The following is a 21,161-nucleotide window of genomic DNA, read 5'->3' on the forward strand; positions in this document are numbered from 1 at the left end:
ACCCACCACTACAACACACAACACCAACCCTCCACCACAACACACAACACCAACCCTCCACAACAACACACAACACCAACCCTCCACAACAACACACAACACCAACCCTCCACAACAACACACAACACCAACCCACCACCACAACACACAACACCAACCCACCACCACAACACACAACACCAACCCTCCACCACAACACACAACACCAACCCTCCACAACAACACACAACACCAACCCTCCACAACAACACACAACACCAACCCTCCACAACAACACACAACACCAACCCTCCACAACAACACACAACACCAACCCTCCACAACAACACACAACACCAACCCTCCACAACAACACAACACCAACCCTCCACAACAACACAACACCAACCCTCCACAACAACACAACACCAACCCTCCACAACAACACACACAACACCAACCCTCCACCACAACAAGACACAACACCAACCCTCCACCACAACAAGACACAACACCAACCCTCCACAACAACACAACACCAACCCTCCACAACAACACACAACACCAACCCTCCACAACAACACACAACACCAACCCTCCACAACAACACACAACACCAACCCTCCACAACAACACACAACACCAACCCTCCACCACAACACACAACACCAACCTTCCACAACAACACACAACACCAACCCTCCACCACAACACACAACACCAACCCACCACAACAACACACAACACCAACCCTCCACCACAACACACAACACCAACCCTCCACTACAACACACAACACCAACCCTCCACAACAACACACAACACCAACCTTCCACAACAACACACAACACCAACCCTCCACCACAACACACAACACCAACCCTCCACTACAACACACAACACCAACCCTCCACCACAACACACACCAACCCACCACAACAACACACAACACCAACCCACCACAACAACACACAACACCAACCCACCACAACAACACACAACACCAACCTTCCACAACAACACACAACACCAACCCACCACAACACACAACACCAACCTTCCACAACAACACACACACAACACAAGCCCATCACATCATTACACACCACACTAACTCTTCAATACGTCACTCGCAATAAAAACACCCTCGACAGGAACACAAACAACAGTTTGTCCTCAGCAACACAAACAACAGCTTCTCCTCAACAACACAATAACTTCATCAGCTCCTCGTCAGCTCACAGAAACTTCCCCACACGAGTGACAAAGACCGTGAAGGGATTCCCTCGTATGAATTGGGAAAATTATTCTGACTATGTTGACGAAGATAATGTATCAGATGACGGCGTCATCATCCGGAGACTGACTGGTCAGGAGTGAACACTAACCAGAGGAGCCAACAGGCAGAGTGAAGCGAGGAGGGACTGACTGGGTGGGGATGATTAGAGGTAGAGAAGCAGGCCGTTTGTTGGACTTTTTACCCAATTGCCGACAGCACTCGATGGCCAACGGGCGCAGATATTTTCATAGATATAGTGAATTGATTTGATGAAAATATCTGTGCCCGTTGGCCACCGGGTGATATTAAGAATTGGGTTAAAAGTCTAACAAATTTCTGATTGTTTTAAGAGTGTGGTGTAGTAGGTATGGTACTGGATATGCGAAGGTGTGTTGGGGGCGCTTGGCTGCCCAGGGTTCAAACCCCTTCTCTAGCAAGAGTTTTTCTGATATCACACATCTGTCCTTTTATCAATTCATTTTTCCATGTAACTTTCCATCTATCTTTCTATCTGTTCATCCATCTATACATTCATTCATTCATGTATCTATCTATCTATCTATCTATCTATCTATCTATCTATCTATCTATCTATCTATCTATCTATCTATCTATTTATCTATCTATCCATATAATTTTGTTATCAGTTTCACTTACGAGTTGTGAAGTGTCACGGGGATGGGAGGAGCAAGTTATGGGCGGAGTCAGGGTGGGCGGAGTCAGGGAGGGCGGAGTCAGGGTGGGTGGAGTCAGGGTGGGCGGAGTCAGCTGAGGACATATAAGAGCGGTCTGCCTGGTCACACCCACCTATCATAGTCACACCTTCACCTGTGGTCTAACTCTGGGCTCGAGACGTCCTGTAAGATATACAGGAGCAGACCCCAACAGTTGTGAGGTAATAATGCATACATCATTGGGACCCGGTCATCTGTTGCCAGGCAAGTAACCTCACTGTGAGCACGTGACTAAGTAACTTTGTACAGGGAGTAAAACAGCATCATTCCACTGAATCCAAAGTGACAGTTTGTGTGTGTGGTTGATGGCGGTATATACGAGGATGGTGATACATAGAGTGATAGTAATACATATAATGATGGTGATATATATATATATATATATATATATATATATATATATATATATATATATATATATATATATATATATATATATATATATATATATATATATTCAAATATGGTGATACAATGACGTGAAGGAGAACCCCGGTGCGCCCGGGTCTCTCTCCTCCCCTTCCTCTCTCCCTCTTCCCTTTCTCATAATCTCCCTCATTTATTTATTTATTTATATAGAAGACCGTCCATTGGGTGCGTGAGAGTACATAACATTGGTGTTCTTACATTCTTACAAAGCCACTAACACGCATGGTGTTTCAGGCAGGTCCTTCGCCTCACACTCTCGCCTCTACTTTTCTCCTTCATCATCACCCCTCTTCTCTCCTCTACATCCTCTCCCACAATCTCCCCTCCCTCTTCATCATTCTCCCTTTCCCCTCCCAAACCCTCTCCACCATTGTGCCTTTCCTCTAGCCCATCATCCCCTCTCTCTCTTCAATCTCCCCACCTCTCTCTCCAGCTTTCTTACCCCTCTCTCCTTCCCTCTCATCAAAATCCCCCACTCTACCCCCCTTTCTCCTTCGCTCTAATCAGATATGCCTCTCTTCCTGTTCTGCTTCCCTCGTTTAAGAAACTTCCCCTCTCCATTCCCTCTGACCCCCCCCCACTCCCCTTTTCTTAAAAAAAAATAGCGTAACTAAACACCGAACTGTTAATAGAGTCTACGGACACCACAACTCCTATTTCGGACATGACTTCCTGAAAGTCACACGGAGCATTAAAATAACAAATATTGAAGTTAGATCCCAATATTTATAATTGTTTTGTACTGAAGCTGACCTCACTGGCTTATGGCACTTCCATACCCTATATGCGCCATGTATGAAAGTTATATATATATATATATATATATATATATATATATATATATATATATATATATATATATATATATATGTCGTACCTAGTAGCCAGAACGCACTTCTCAGCCTACTATGCAAGGCCCAGTTTGCCTAATAAGCCAAGTTTTCATGAATTAATTATTTTTCGACTACCTAACCTACCTAACCTAACCTAACCTAGCTTTTTCGGCTACCTAACCTAACCTAACCTATAAAGATAGGTTAGGTTAGGTTAGGTAGGGTTGGTTAGGTTCGGTCATATATCTACGTTAATTTGAACTCCAATAAAAAAAATTGACCCCATACATAATGAAATGGGTAGCTTTATCATTTCATAAGAAAAAAATTAGAGAAAATATAATAATTCAGGAAAACTTGGCTTATTAGGCAAATCGGGCCTTGAATAGTAGGCGTAGAAGTGCATTCTGGCTACTAGGTACGACATATATATATATATATATATATATATATATATATATATATATATATATATATATATATATAAAGACGCGCCTATTCGAATGTAACATTGTGTCAAAATTTCAAAGCAATCGGTAAAGAGGTTTCGGAGCTTTCCATCACATGAAAAGTCACATAAAAAATACAGTTTTTCAAAGAGCATGTTTTTACCTGTCACAGACATGACATCTATATAGTAGGTATATAAAAACACGCTCGTATGTGAATGGAACGTTGTGTTAAAATTTCAAAACAATCGGTGAAGAACTTTCGGATATTAGTGATTTTGAACAAACGAACATTTACATTTTTATTTATATAGATATTTAAACAAATCCACAAGGGCCGTGACGAGGGTTCGAACCTACGTCTGAGAGTATCCCAGACGCTGCCTTAATCGACTGAGCTACGACATGATAAAAGAATACGACAATAGCATCGCACTATTGTGATTTCTGTGTGTAATGAAGTAAGGGCGAAGAGGTAGAATGGCCTATTGACAGAGCTCGAGTACAGGGGAGAATTGCGTAAAATCCTGTTTTGTGTCTCGGAGAGGCTACAGGGTCCAAGTAAGGGCAGTAGAACTTCTGGTTGCAATTCTTTTACCATGTCGTAGCGCAGTCGATTAAGGCAGCGTCTGGGATGCTCTAGGACGTAGGTTCGAACCCTCGTCACGGCCCTGGTGGAATTGTTCATTTGATGCATAAAGCTATTGTGATTTCTGTGTGTTATATTGATATATATTTCGTTGAAAACGACGGAAAGTTTTACTTGTATGATTCTGACACAAATCTTTTAGATATTCCTTTTTTTCTTCACTGAAGCAGGAAGATTAAAAATTAACTCTCTAAAGTTAATTTTTACCTTTTATTTGGTCCTGACGCCTAGTGATGCGTTGCGTAAGGTGTCACCTCACAAGACAAATTCTACTGTGTTTGCACCTGGCTATATCCTCTTATGGTGAGGTAGTTAGGTGACATGAATGAATGACATTACATTGGGTTTTAGATTAATGGAGTATTAAATTAAGAGTGGAACATGTTGGCAGCTTATGTTCTGGTTGCTTCGGTTCCTGTTGCAGGGTCATTCGGTCCAGCTTCTGCATTGGTCCGGGTCTTGAAGTAAGTAGAGTGTAACTGTGTATTAGCTGGGTATTGATTGATGGTCTAGATTTCATGATATGCAGCGCTTCACTAATGTCTAATTTTCTATTTTCATTGTATCTATCAATTATTTCGGTGTTGCTCGTCAAAATATCCCTGGTGATCGTTTCGTTGTGTGTGGAGATGTTCCTTGATGGAGCCCTGTTGTTTGTGCATTGTTGAGATCATTATTCGAAGGTCCCATTATGGTTCCTCGACCCAGGGATGGTTCTTAAATTTCGCCGGACTCAACCTCACCAAAGACCAAACTCTCTTAAATTTGGGAATAAACTGTCATGTTATGTCCAGACCGAGTGAGATGGCCTGGAAAGTAGAGTTAGAAATCTTACTAGAAGATATATTCGAGATTGAGAACCAAAGAAAGGTAACCACTCTCCTTGGCAGAGTCAAGGAGAAAAAGGGGGATGTCTGAAGAGCGGGGGGGGGGGGAACTATCAGGGGATAGCACCAAGCCATTACGAGTATATAACGCTGGAAAGAGGTCAGGATAATGATTAGGGGTGGGACGGGGGGAAGGAATGGTGCCCAACCACGTGGACGGTCGGGGAATGAACGCCGACCTGCATGAAGGGAGACTGTAGCTCTTCCGTCCAGCCCAAGTGGTTGGGCACCATTCCTTTCCCCTGTCCCATCCATATTCCTTATCCTGACTCCTTCCCTGTACTATATAGGGGAGTATTTCAATATTTCCCAGCACTGGGAAAAGGGGAATATTTGAAGGGAAGGGAGGAGAGAGATAACTAGTTGGGAAAGGAGTGGAGGAGAGGTGATAGTGAGGGGAGATTAGGAGAGAAGGTGGAGAGGGGAGAGAATAAGAGGGAGAGGCGGATGGGGGAAGAGAAAAGTGGAGAGAGAGAGAGAGAGAGAGAGAGAGAGAGAGAGAGAGAGAGAGAGAGAGAGAGAGAGCGAGAGAGCGAGAGCGAGAGAGTGAGAGAGAGAGAGAGAGAGAGCGAGCGGGCACCACCGGTTACCTACAGTAATTGCCTATAGCAATATCCCATCACTATTATCCCCACTCGTCGTCAATATCTCTGAACATTGTTACCACCACTCACAGTCAACAGGTTGCCCTTATTAATATGAATATTTATCTAGTTAGCATAATTTGCTTTGTAATATAATAAACTACATCAATATTCACACAGCCATTGGTATAACTCAATTCTCCCCAGAATGAGGAAGCTGTTGTGTGGTGCAGTACTGGTGGTGACGTTGGTGAATGTGGTGAGGCCTCAGTGCGTCTCCGACAATGATAAGCTGGTCCTGCCCTCAACACCTGACTTGGCACACATCGCCCCATTCACCTTCGACCTCTTCAAGCAACTCTATCCACCTACTGCCACAGGAAACTTTTTCTTCTGCCCCTACAGCATCTGGAACACCCTCGTACTCGCCTACTTTGGGTCGGCTGGCAGGACCCGCCAGCAGCTGCAGGACACTCTTCGCCTCAGTGACTCTTCAAACACTCTGGCTACCTACAAGGCCCTCGACCGTCTGTAAGTAGAATGATATTCCCCTGCTGGCATCTGAATTTCGATGCACTTAGTCATTTGTGAGTTCTGATATATTTATCTCCATCAACGAATCCATGTTTACAAATGTTTGTGCTTAACTGAACGATAGTCGTCTGCGTGTAGGTACGTGGAGAGGCAGGCTAACACCAGTGAATATGTGATAGACTTAGCCAACAAGATATACGTCAACGAGAGCTTCGCTATCCGGGACTGCATCGCACAGGTCCTCCCTAAAGAGGTGCAGAGAATCAACTTTAAAAAGGTCAGTGTCACATTCGTTCCTTAGCACTATGGCAAAGGTGACTCCAGTACCACTAGAGAGGCCCCGTCTCACCGTTGACCCTTCTCAGTAGTAGAGTTCTTGCTGCACGCTAATCTCAACACCACCACCGACCCACTCAGATACATGAAAGCTTCCATCCGTCCCACACAGCATAGAGTTAAGTACGGGTTAGTTCCTTTACATAAGAACAAAGGTAACTGCAGAAGGCCTATTGGCCCATACGAGGCAGCTCCTATTCTATAACCACCCAATCCCACTCATATACTAGTCCAACCCGCGCTTGAAACAATCGAGGGACCCCACCACCACGTTACGCGGCAATTGGTTCCACAAATCAACAACCCTGTTACTGAACCAGTATTTACCCAAGTCTTTCCTAAATCTAAACTTATCCAATTTATACCCATTGTTTCGTGTTCTGTCTTGTGTTGATATTTTTAATACCCTATTAATATCCCCCCTGTTATGTCCATTCATCCACTTGTAAACCTCTATCATGTCACCCCTAACTCTTCGCCTTTCCAGTGAATGCAGCTTAAGCTTAGTTAATCTTTCTTCATATGAAAGATTTCTAATTTGGGGAATTAACTTAGTCATCCTACGTTGGACACGTTCAAGTGAATTTATATCCATTCTATAATGCGGCGACCAAAACTGAACTGCATAATCTAAATGGGGCCTAACCAGAGGAAGATATAGCTTAAGAACCACACCAGGTGTCTTGTTACTAACGCTTCGATTAATAAATCCCAGTGTCCTATTCGCCTTATTATGAATAGGATTACTGATCGACAAAGTTAGGAGTATTGAAACTTATGTACATGTATAAATGAAAATACTGACACTAGCTAATAATGGCAACAACGAGCAATAAAATAATAGCATAAAAAACTACGAATAGTAAGAAAATCTCAAATCGTAGTTCTTCTGGGTTACTGCAACAACACTGAGTCTATATCCCAGTTACGTTATTTTACTTAAATTGCTGAAAAGCCACATCAGACCATTTAAATATTCTACGAATTATATAGAGAAATAACCTTAAGGAGGAATGACGAAGCATCAAATATCATGTAAGTGTCCATAAAATAAAAATAAAATAATCACAACAATAAATCACTAAATCAATTATCAATAAATGCAGCACAATTATAAACTTGATAATTGCTTCTCAGACTTATGTCATGAAATCTCATGGTTCATTGTTGTGATTATATATATATATATATAGAATAACCACATATGAAAAATAGAAAATGCTTAACGCGTTTTCGGCTAATTCGCCTTCATCAGAGCAAAGTAGAATGAGGATAAGATTGCTGATCAGACCTTTATATCCGCCTGGGCAGATCACCTAACCACCAAAAATAAGTGGAGGAAAGGAATTATAAGAAAGAAGGTAATTGCAGAAGGCCTATTGGCCCATACAAGGCAGCTCCTATTAATATCTCCAAGTGCCATACGTGTTTAAATGATTGCTATATTGTTTATAACAATATAGCGGATATAAAGGTCTGATCAGCAATCTTATCCTCATTCTACTTTGCTCTGATGAAGGCGAATTAGCCGAAAACGCGTTAAGCATTTTCTATTTTTCATATGTGGTTATTCTGCATACTTGGATCAGTGTTTTTGTGATCATTGTTGCATATATATATATATATATATATATATATATATATATATATATATATATATATATATATATATATATATATATATATATATATATATATATATATGTATAGATACATCGATAGCAGGCGGTATAGATACATCGATAGCAACACATATATATATATAGCAACACATATATATATATATATATATATATATATATATATATATATATATATATATATATATATATATGTATATATATATATACATATATATATATATATATATATATATATATATATATATATATATATATATATATATATATATATATATATATATATATATATATATATATATATATATATATGTATATATATATATATATATATATATGTATATATATATATTGTTAAATATGACCGAAAAAGTAAGAATAATAATTCTAACACGAATTTTCTCAATATTTCTTATGTTTCTTTTTACTGTCGATGGTAATTGAATAATTAATTCTCAAAAATTCATTTTTATTTCTAGTCTGACGCGACGCTTGAATGCGTTTCGAAATAACTTATTACATTTTCAAAGACTTTAGTTCACACACACACAACTGTAACCTGAAAACACTAAACAGAGTTTTTCTCTAATGCTAACACTAAACAGCTTGTCTTATATACTCGCATTTGGGTGAGGTGATATGTTGCAACAGTTCTGGATGAGGTGAACAAACTTTTGACCAACACAAGACAGAACACAGAACAATGGGTATTAATTGGATAAATGAGAGGGAATAATGGTAGTAACTGCAAAAGGCCTATTGGCCAATACTTCCTCTTGATGCTTCTATATTGGTACGGAGTCTTAAATTGGGTAGAACATGGTTGTGCATTAATTGGCTGTTGATTGCTGGTGTTGACTTTTTGATGTGTAGAGCCTCGCAGATGTCGAGCCGCCTGCTATCGATGTATCTATCGATGATTTCTGTGTTGTTTGGTAAGACTTCTCTGGTGATAGTCTGATTGTGGGAAGAGATTATATGTTCCTTAATGGAGTCCTGTTGCTTATGCATTGTTAATCGCCTGGAAAGAGATGTTGTTGTCTTGCCTATATACTGCGTTCTTTGGGGCTTTGAGTCCCGAAGTGGGCATTTGAAGGCATAGACGACTTTGGTCTCCTTTAACGCGTTCTGCTTTGTGTCTGGAGAGTTTTTCATGAGTAGCTTGGCCGTTTTTTTAGTTTTATAGTAAATCGTCAATTGTATCTTCTGATTTTTGTCTGTAGGGATAACGTTCTTATTATATAAGAATATATATATATATTATATATTATTTAACAATATATTTCAGGACCCTTTCCTCCGTTTTATGAGCTGTGGAAAAGAAGTTCCTGTAAAATAGTCTAATAGGGGGTACAGGTGTTGTGTTAGTTCACTCTTCAGAGGTTGCATGGCGTTTCACCTTTCTTTGTATGATGTCTTCAACGAAACCATTGGAGAAGCCGTTGTTGACTAGTACCTGCCTTACCCTACAAGTCATGTCAACTAAGACCCTCTTCTCGATGGTACCCATGTAGAAGTTCGCAAACAGGACACCTAGGGAAAACCCATTTCGATCCCATCTACTTGCTTATACATGAGCCAATCTGGGCTCAAGAAGGGTGCCTCTTTAGTGCAGGCTTGGAGTAATTTCCGTAGTATGTTGTCTGGTATGTTAAGAGGAGCAGCCGGATCACGATACACTCTGTCTGCTCTCATCCCAATTGTTTCATCCCGATTTGTTTCATTTATCATTGGTAAACAGTGACTCTACAACCAACAAGGCTCTTTTTCCCATGGCCCGTGCTCCCCGCAGTAAGTCAACAAATTCCTTTGGAGACTTCTGGCTGAAAGCACAAGGTACATAAGGAGTCAGCAAACCATTGAGTCGCTTAGCCAGTCTGTATGTTAGTGGAAATATGGAAATGCATATGGAAATGCATATGGAAATGTCAAGACCCACAATCCTAGAAACCAACTTCGTCCAATCATCAGCCAGATACCCACACCCACACACCCACATAAGTAAAGCTTGTTCGCATTTGTGTTGCTCACGTGGCCCCAAAAATGAGGTGATTTGATAAAATAACTATGTCCATGATTACCATTAGAGTGCCGTCGGGATGATGGGCAAATAACCTCGGCTCCCATCATCTTTTGTACGCTCGTGATGGTCGAGTGGTTAAAGTGCCTTGTACACCAGTTGCATAGTGCTCCTGTCAGTATGGGTCCGAGTCACTTCTGGGGTGTGGAGTTTTCAGTTGCATATATGCCTGGGGGACCATTCAGGCTTGTTCGGATTTGTATTGCTTAAGTGGCCCCCAAAAATGAGGTGATTTGATAAAATAACTATGCCCAAGATTACCGTCAGACTGCCGTCGGGATGATGGGCAAATAACCTCGGCTACCATCATCTTTTGTACGGTCGTGATGGTCGAGTGGTTAATGTCTCCTGTACACCAGTTGCATATTGCTCCTGGCAGTATGGGTTCGAGTCACTTCTGGGGTGTGGAGCTTTTCATTACCATGTTCCTGGGGCGTATTAGTGTGAACGACGTTACTGAAGGCCCGAGTGTACTGTAGCATCGTCCACTGACTCTTCCATTGACACGCATGTAGAAAGACCACAAAGCCTTTTCGATTAATTAAATTAATTTCTGTTCATTAAGTAAATTATACTTTCACATTTGGATACAACCCCATCTATTTTCCTTAAAACATTTCTCATTCAATAAAGTGTTTCTCCTCCATTTTGTTAATTATATTTTATTCCAACAATCAGGAGGAAGAGGCGGCCGCGACAATCAATCAGTTCGTGAAGAATGTAACACGAGGCAAGATACCAACCATTGTGAAGGGTGAAACAGTGAAAGACAAGCCGATGGTTCTGGTGAACGCCGCCTACTTCAAGGGTCTCTGGCTGGCGGCCTTCAAGAAACAGGCAACGATCCAGACGAAGTTCTACACAACCCCGGATAAACACACTCTTGTGGACATGATGACCCAAACTGACTATTTCAGAATTGGTAAGTTAATACATACGTATACAAAAACGCAGGCACTCACACACTTATACACTTGTGGGCTGATAGCTGAGTGCACAGCGCTCTGGACTCGTAATCCTAGGGTACGGGCTCGATCCCCAGTGATGGCAGAAACAAAATGGGCAGAGTTTCTTTTACCCTGCTGCACCTGTTACCTAGCCGTAAATAGGTACCTGAGAGTTAAACAGCTATTATGGACTGCTTCCATTGTGTACTCTCCTATTTGGTGTGTGTGTGTGTGTGTACTCACCTAGTTGTATTCACCTAGTTGTGTTAGCGGGGGTTGAGCTCTGGCTCTTTGATCCCGCCTCTAAACCGTCAATCAACAGGTGTACAGATTCCTGAGCCTATTGGGCTCTATCATATCTACACTTGAAACTGTGTATGGAGTCAGCCTCCACCACATCACTTCGTAATGCATTCCATTTGTCAACCACTCTGACACTAAAAAAGTTCTTTCTAATATCTCTGTGGCTCATTTGGGCACTCAGTTTCCACCTGTGTCCCCCTGTGTGCGTGCCCCTTTTGTTAAATAGCCTGTCTTTATCAACCCTATCAATTCCCTTCAGAATCTTGAATGTGGTGATCATGTCTTGATTCCATATAAAGAATCATTCCCTTCAGAATGGTTCTATATAAATTATATCTGAATTCCCTTCAGAATCTTGAATGTGGTGATTAAGGGTGATTGACAGGAGGCCCTAAATTACAGGCCAGTGTCCTTAACTTGTATATCCTGCAAGGTGATGGAGAAGATCGTGAGAAAAACCCTGAAATCACATCTATAGAGAAAAGACTTTGAAACTCACCACCAGTATGGGTTCAGGGACGGAAAGTAATGTCTCACAGGCTTAATAGAATTAAGCCTACCTGCCACCTGAGCCTACGATCAGGTGACAAAGATTACGCAAGAAGGAGAAGGATGAGCATTTTCTTGGACTGTCAGAAAGCTTTTGACACAGTGCCCACAATAGACTGTTGCATAAGTTGGAGAAACAAGCTGGAGTAAGTGGTAGGGTGCTCCTATGGATAAGGGGCATTCCTAAACAACAGGAAGCAGAGAGTTACTGTGAGGGGTGAGACCTCAGATTGGCGTGATATCACCAGCGGAGTCCCGCAGGGTTCTGTACTCGGACCTATCTTGTTTCTGATATACGTGAATGATTTTCCAGAAGGAATAGACTCATTCCTCTTACTGTGTGCTGATGATGCTAAAATTATAAGAATGATTAAAACAGAAGAGGGCTGCAGAAGGCTGAAGCATGACTGTCCACTATGTCTATCTCTAGCTACTGTCCTCTATGATCAATACTCTTATGAAAGTAATTTGTCCAATGCTCCATGTGGTTGGGACACGTGACCACCGTGTGTCATACACTCGGGGAACCGTGCAACTATATCACATGATATTCAGTAGCTGTAAGTTTGTCTAATTTTACCAGTCATTCAACCTGCATGTACTCTCTAAAATTGGAATTGCATGTTCACATGACACCAGGAATGCAATTGGCTGCAACTTCTCAGTTTGTTGTGAACGTGTTGTATTTCAACTGACAATAAGCAGCTGCAACACGACCATATCAAATCGCTTCAGAATTGCAACTTTCAGTTTCTTTCAATTTTTGTGCGAGGGAATTTTTTTTTTTTAGTCACTGTCGTAATGTAATTCTTGTATTAACCTTAATTTTTGTATGTGTAACATTATGTGTAATGTATCATTTAATTATTTATTGTATAATTAATTGTTTATTCGTATCAGAACTGGTTTTCAAAGGGTTTCACATTATATCTTAAACGATTCGTCAGATTTGTATTCCCTCTCGTTCTTCTATTAATCTTTTCTATAATCCCACATCTTTTCGTCCATCACTAACTTAACTATGTGAAAGCACACTCAAATAAATAATATTATGAGAGGGATCTAATATATAGTCGCAAAACATTGAACAAATTTGACAAACCCAAAGAGGAAACTGATTTGAAATATTGAAAGTGATTTGTCAATTCTAATGTTGCAAGCTGTAAAAAACATTATTATTGGTTCCACATCAACTTTATTGAGAAGATCATTTGAGGCAACGAGATGGCTTGAACCAGCATCAGGGAACCACTAGATGGCTGCTTCAAGTCACCTCATTGATCCACGTGATCATCTCATTGATGATATCATGCCTCTGTGATTCTTTTGGGACCAAATATATTGAAATGATTGACGAACAACAATTGACAATATATTGATGAACATGATTGACCTATGGGATTGTTATTAAGGGATTTAGACAAAATCAGTAGGAGCCTGCACCTGGGTACTCCCAAACATGCCCCCTAAACCACTCGGCCACGACATGATCAAAAAGCAATGCAATTTGGGATTCAACTAAATCCTCTAGCGGCCCTGAGCTAGGCTTCCACTAAAGGATTTCACATATTTCCCGCATGCACTCTGGCAACGGTATATGTAACCCAACCCACACACACTAAATAATGTTATATATAATGAATTAAGAAAAATCCACCTATGGATGTCAACCAACAAACCCACACTAAACATAAAAAAGACCTATTACATCTTATTTGGAAACAAATCAACAAATGCAATTCAGTTTCAGATAGATATTGTTAACATTAGCAATAAAATGATGGAAAGTTCCTTGGCCTACACTTAGGCAAGAGACTCAGCTTCAACACCCACGTACAACACATAACCAAGAAAGACTCAAAAACGGTTGTTTACTTTATCAAATCAAATATTATGTCCCTAACTCTGGTCCCCTCTCACTATACTATGCGTTAGTTTAACCCTATCTTACATACGGTATCTGTGCATTTGGTTCAACCTCTGCAAACTACCTAAAGCCCATCATCACCCAGGAAAAATCAGTTATCAGAACTATAACAAACTCTGTCTTCAGACAGCACATAGCCCCTCTATTTAAGTCCCGTAACATGTTAAACATACACTAACTCCACACATTCTCATGTGCTATCTACATGTACAAAACCTTGTTCATAAATGCTAATCTTGATCTGAAACTTTCCTTAATAGGTGTAATAGAACCCATGAGCACCACACCAGAAATAAATATATCTTTGATATCCCCAGAATCAAACTAAATCTGTACAAACACTCCATGCAAATAAAAAGGCTCAGTCTTTGGAACTAACTCCCCGGTGAAATAAAGAATTATCCAGCCTATGCAATGTTCAAAAGTAAAACCATAAAGTACCTAATTTCATCCTCATAGTTTCCTACCTTGTGCTTCAACCTCACACTGTATCTTGAACTACCCACTTCCTCAATATTAGTACTTAAGACATATATCCTTACCAGTGTAACCACCTCTGACAACTTATGTTGTAGATATTTGTTGATATAAAAACCTTGCTACAATGTACTCTTTCATCCTACCTGATATGTTAGAGTAAGAACCGTTCCAAAACGCATTGCGTGTTAGTGGCTTTGTATGAATGTAAAAATAGCAAGCTTATGTAATCTCACCAACCCATTGTACCTTCTAGTGAATGAATTATTATTATTATTATTATTATTATTATTATTATTATTATTATTATTATTATTATTATTATTATTATAGTTTTAAAGATCCACCTCTAACACTCCAGTACACGCCTCAAGACCCTTAGAGGATTCAATTGAATCCCAGGTTGTATTGGTTTTGAGCACGTCGTGGCCGAGTGGTTCATGCTTGGGAGTACCCAGAGTGTTGGTTCGAATCCTTCTCACGGCTCCTACTGATTTTCTTATTGATGTATCACATTAATGCGATTTCTTTGTGCATTGTTACTTGTGCAAAGGTTTTGTGTACTATTACAACTACTATTGATACTTCTTCAACTACTAATGCTACTTATACAATTACAGCTGCTACTTAATTACAACTTCGACTGTTACTTAGACAACTGTGGCTGCAACTTACTGCAAAAACGCTTACTAAGACAACTACGACAGTAACTTGACGGCAACGACTGTTACTTAGACAACTACTACTGCTACTTAACGGCGACGACTGTTACTTAGACAACTACGACTGCTACTTAACGGCGACGACTTTTACTTAGACAACTATGACTGCTACTTAACGTCCTCGACTGTTACTTAGACAATTTCGACTGCTACTTAACGGCAACGACTGTTACTTGGACATCTACGACTGCTACTTAACGTCTACGACTGTTACTTGGACAACTACATCCGCTACTCTACAGCTATTCCTCATACTTTTACAATTAACGCTGCTTCTCTTACAATTTCTACTTGAGAATGCTTCTACAATTAACAACTACAACAGCCACAACAACAACCACAACAACAACTACTGCTACTGCTATATAAAAAATATTACTATTTCAACTATTATTGTTACTTCTACAACTATGTCAGCTACTTCTGTTGCTTCTACAACTATGTCAGCTACTTCTGTTGCTTCTACAACTATGTCAGCTACTTCTGTTGCTTCTACAACTATGTCAGCTACTTCTGTTGCTTCTACAACTATGTCAGCTACTTCTGTTGCTTCTACAACTATGTCAGCTACTTCTGTTGCTTCTACAACTATGTCAGCTACTTCTGTTGCTTCTACAACTATGTCAGCTACTTCTGTTGCTTCTATAACTATGTCAGCTACTTCTGTTGCTTCTACAACTATGTCAGCTACTTCTGTTGCTTCTACAACTATGTCAGCTACTTCTGTTGCTTCTACAACTATGTCAGCTACTACTGTTACTTCTACAACTACGTCAGCTACTTCTGTTGCTTCTACAACTATGTCAGCTACTTCTGTTGCTTCTACAACTATGTCAGCTACTTCTGTTGCTTCTATAACTATGTCAGCTACTACTGTTACTTCTACAACTACTATGGCAACTTTTACAACTATTATAAATATTGTTTATATTGTTAATTTCTGGATAAAAACTTAAGCTACTTCTACAACTTCTACTGACACTTCTACAAGTATTATTACAAATTTTAGCATAGTTGCTAATTCTTTAGCAACTGAAATTTCGTCTACAATTTCTACTTGTAAGATAACAACTACCATTCCTGCTTCTTCAAACACTATTGCTGGTTCTTGTGCTACTTCTACATCATCTTATGCTACTTCTACAGCTATTACTGCTACTTCCATAACGAATGTTGCTACTTCTACAACAACTATTACTACAATAAATTCTGCTATTATAACAGCTACATTTCCAACTGCTACTGCGCCATCTGTCGCTACTGTTGTTGTTATTTTAGATTCAGCTACTCGGAACAAAACGTTGCAAGCAGCACGGGTTATGGTGAGCAGGTTGTACTTGCCTGGCACAGGAGTTGTGCCCAGTAACTAGTTGAGCTAGTTAAGTAGGGACGGACACGGTGACGGGAGAGGTTGAAGGAGAGGTGAAGGACTATGCTGAATGTGGTTAATGGTTTCGTTGGTTGTGATTGCAGGAGACTCAAGCGAGCTGGGAGCGACAGTGTTAGAGATGCCATACAAGGGAGAGGCGGTTTCCATGTTGGTGCTTCTGCCTCACAACACGAGTGCCAATGCCACTGCCAACGCCACTGCCAACGCCACTGCCAACGCCACTGCCAACGCCACCACACCCCTTGACGCCATGCTGCAACGCCTCTCCCACCGCACCTTCAAGCATGCCCTCACAAAAATGACATACGAGGAAGTCAATCTCAAGTTGCCAAAGTTCAAGATAGAGGAAACAATCAACGATGAACTATTAGGGGTGAGTCATCAGTCTTTCGAAGTTATATTATTATTACCTGAGTTTACACGAGAGACACTAACACTAGTGGGTTCGACGAAGACAGGAAGACGGGGACTTGTCGAAGGTCCCCCATTTGCCTTGAGGATCTTTTCCAGCTCTACTTTAAAAGTTAATAGGGAATTGGCATTTACAGCTTCGGCGGGTAGACGGTTCCATGTATTAACAACCCTGTGAGTGAAAAACAACTCCTGCTCTCAGTCCTACAATGTAGCTTGTTGAGCTTGAAACCGTTGCTCCTTGTCTGAGTTACATCTGACTTTTTTGAAAAAACTGTCTGGATCAACATCCTCCATATTGTTCAGGATTTTAAAAGTTTCAATAGGATGCGCCCTGTCATGCCTGATTTGCAATGTTGTTAACCCTGTGGCCCTCAACCGTTCCTGATACGAGTTAACTTAGCAATGGAATGATTTTTGTTGCCAGTGTTGCACTCTCTCCAGAGCAGCTTTATCCTTCTGAAGATGAGGTCCTCCATGCTTGGTTACAGTAATCCAAATGGGGGGGGGGGAAGGGGAACCAGAGATTTATGCAATTAAATCACTTTCTTCTTTTCCTTGAAGTCAAAGGTATGCTTGATTATTCCGTTTGGATACTTTTTTGACTGCTGGCCCTATCTGTTGTGCAACTTTCATTGAGTGTTGGATTTTGACTCCAAGGTCCTTTTCTTTATCACTCTGCTGTAATGTAATGTTATTAATTTGGTAGTTGTGCCCCACATGCAAGGTCTTGCATTTGTCAATATTAAAAAGCATTTACCAGTCATCTGACCATTTGTGGAATTGCTGCAGATCTCTTTGTAAAGCTTCAACATCATTACACTAATGATGTGTAACTAATGATGTGTAACTAATCACACAAATACAGCATTGTGCAATAACACAGAGAACCCCATTAACTCTTGGTGACTTTCGGACTGTCTTGACTTTCGAAAAAAAAAATTAAAACAATAATTATTCTGACCATATCATCAACTATTATACACTGAAAATTTCAAAATAGGTTGAATAAATCTACTCATATTTTTCCTGTAATTGGCCAAAATGTATTTATGACATAATCAATATTAGGGGTGTCTCTGACTTCCTACACGAGCACTCTCCAGAGTGGAGTCAAGTTCATACTTAACAGTCAGATGTCCTGAAGGTATGCAAGTGGCCTACAGATACATTCTACCATGTGATACCTATGACACATAACATCTACTAACATATTATACCTAACACACATGTGACAGTGATACTGGCAGGTGATACAGCCTATGTCTGTCCCATACCCCAGACAATTCCCCCCCCCCTACAATATTTGGGTGAGGCTTACCCAAAGCGTCTGCCCACCAATTTTAGACAGACAAAATAGAAATTATGGCTGAGCATTTTGTCAAAAAAACTGAATGGGCAAATCTGAATGAACTTAATCATTCATTTTTTGTTAATTCCCGCCAGTCATTCTATTACATGGAACACAAGAATGTTCGAAAACGCTGAGCCATAACTTCTGATTTTGATTAGTATGTTGTCCGGAAGACTTTACCATTGAAGAAACAATCATCATTTGAATTGCTTGTAGCCATCTCATCTATATTACAGGCTCTTCAGCACCTGGGAATCAGCGACCTGTTCTCCAATGCTGCTGATCTCACGAATTTCGATCCTAGTGGGAGATTGGTGGTTACCAATGGAATCCACAAGGCCGTGGTAGAGGTGAACGAGGAGGGCTCCGAGGCTGCTGCTGCCACAAGCATAATCATTGACCTTAAAATCATGAAACAGACTCTTGAGTTCACGTGTGACCGACCCTTCGTTTTCTTTATTCAAGATAACCATACAAACAACATTCTCTTCGTGGGAGTCTACAGACAACCATTAAAGAGTACATAGAACAGCAACCGAGCCGGAGCAAAGATTCTGTTAAACAACATTTTGTGTCTGAAAATATTGCCAACAACATAAACTGGAGTTCAGGATTCATATTTAATCAAAAGAAAGAGCTACAAGAGTCAAGAAGTCATGTAAAGAAAACGCAACAAACAATTAGTTAATACTAAAGATGCCCCTTTTGTCATCCTTCTGAGATCTGAGACATGATCATAATAATAATAATAATAATAATAATAATAATAATAATAATAATAAAAATAACTCATTGTTCCGGGGGACAGGCAGCCAGAGTGTATTCATAATACCAGAATAAATGCAGGAATCCTGGTCGTCAACACCACCTTCAGCAATGGAACACACTGATCTTGCTGCATATATTTCCTTCCTGAACCAAGTACACTCACCTGAACTTATCAGGAACCTGGTGAAGCCTTAATGTGACCAGAATGTGTTGCTTGTGAGAACATCAATCACTCTACACTTTTCCTTCAGCAACCCTTTACTTATTGTAGTCAAATATCATCTTGGGAAGTAAATAATAATCCACGTTATTTTATTTTTATTTTTACCATTATAATTTGTAATGAGGAACTGAAGAAAATATACAATTAAATTCAATTTCTTTCTTTATTATGCACCCCATACCCATCCCGTGGGCGGTGGTGTAAAGGATTGCAGAGGCACATAATCGGTTCAGGAACTGAACCCTCTAGTTCGTTTAGTTAAGCAAATAACAATCTTTTGACGATAATTACAAAATTATTAATATTATATATACATGTACACATATACATACATGTACATATATATACGTATACATATTTATACATACACATTTATATTTAATCACCCACATAAATACACACATCAATAATCTTTTGTGTCACAAGTGATTCAACAAGAGGCTCACAACAGTCACTATACAAGGCACTTTACATCTATGATAAGTTACTAGTCTTGCTGCACACCCACCCAACTGGGCGGCAGCTTTACAGTGATGTGCATGCATTACTTACAGTAAGCAAATTTTGGATACTTCGCTAAGATTTCGGGCAGCACATCATTATGAATGTAGTACTTACACATTTCTTGGACACTGTTGATGGTGTTATCTCTAAATTCCGCGATTTTTCCACATTCCATTATATAATGACGCAAAGTATGCGAGTAGTTCTGCTGACAAAGTTTACATTTAGTCAAATCTACATCATCTCTCTCTCTTTCTTCTCTTTTCTTCTCTCTCTTTCTTCTTCTCTTTTCTCCTCACTCTCTTCTCTCTCTATCTCTCTTCTTCTCCTCCCTCTCTTCTCTCTCTCGCTCTCCCATCTCTCTCTATACTCTCTCTTTCTCTCTCACTCCTCTCCCCCTGTCCATCTCTCTCTCTCATATGGAGAAGTGTTCTGTTTGTTAAATTGCTTGTGAGTTCATGTAAGTGTACGGTATACTCAAGACTCGAGTTTTCTATAGTAAATGTGGTTGATAGAAAATGAGTGTTTATCAGAAACTATTCCTCTGGTGTCGTTGGGGAGGGGGGGGGTTAAGATATCGTGGTGGAAAACCCACCCAAATTTCCGCCCTTTAACGATCTGAGGGTAGCCTAATGGTTAATGCCTGAATGGTCCCCAGGACTATATGCAACTGAAATCTCACACCCCAGAAGTGACTCGAACCCATACTGCCAGGAGCAATGCAACTGGTGTGTACAGAACACCTTAATCCACTCGACCATCACGACCGGATATAAGTAGGTGATAGCCGAAGCTATTTGAGCCAAACCCCCCCCCCCCCCACCACTGCCGGCACTCGGATGGTAATCTTGGGCATAGTATTTTATCAAATCACCTCATTCTTTGGGGCACACGTGAGGAACACAAATACGAACAAGCCTGGGGTGTGAGTTTTCATATTATATATATATATATATATATATATATATATATATATATATATATATATATATATATATATATATATATATATATATATATATATATATTAAATATGACCGAAAAAGTAAGATTAATAATTCTAACACGAATTTTCTCAATCTTTCGTACATTACGCTTCACTGTTGGAGGTAAATCAAAAATCAATTCTCCAAAATTCATTTTTATTTCTAGTCTGACGCGACACGGGCGCGT

General features: G+C 40.1%; 1 protein-coding gene across 2 annotated transcripts; it reads left to right on the forward strand.

Annotated features, from left to right (window-relative positions):
* The first annotated feature begins 2,049 nt into the window (after positions 1-2,049).
* Positions 2,050-19,638, forward strand: LOC123769559 (leukocyte elastase inhibitor A). 2 transcript variants are annotated; one of them, XM_045760796.2, is made up of 6 exons: positions 2,050-2,153; positions 6,031-6,354; positions 6,496-6,634; positions 11,092-11,335; positions 16,812-17,101; positions 18,730-19,638. In XM_045760796.2, the coding sequence occupies exons 2-6, from the start codon at positions 6,032-6,034 to the stop codon at positions 19,018-19,020; spliced, it is 1,287 nt and encodes a 428-aa protein (XP_045616752.2). In that variant the 5' UTR covers positions 2,050-2,153; position 6,031; the 3' UTR covers positions 19,021-19,638. The 2 variants fall into 2 exon arrangements, with proteins under 2 accessions (XP_045616752.2, XP_045616751.2); XM_045760795.2 differs by having other exon boundaries at positions 2,061-2,196.
* Positions 19,639-21,161: the final 1,523 nt, after the last annotated feature.

This window comes from Procambarus clarkii, chromosome 63, assembly GCF_040958095.1.
Source record: "Procambarus clarkii isolate CNS0578487 chromosome 63, FALCON_Pclarkii_2.0, whole genome shotgun sequence".
Taxonomy (NCBI): Eukaryota; Metazoa; Arthropoda; class Malacostraca; order Decapoda; family Cambaridae; genus Procambarus; species Procambarus clarkii.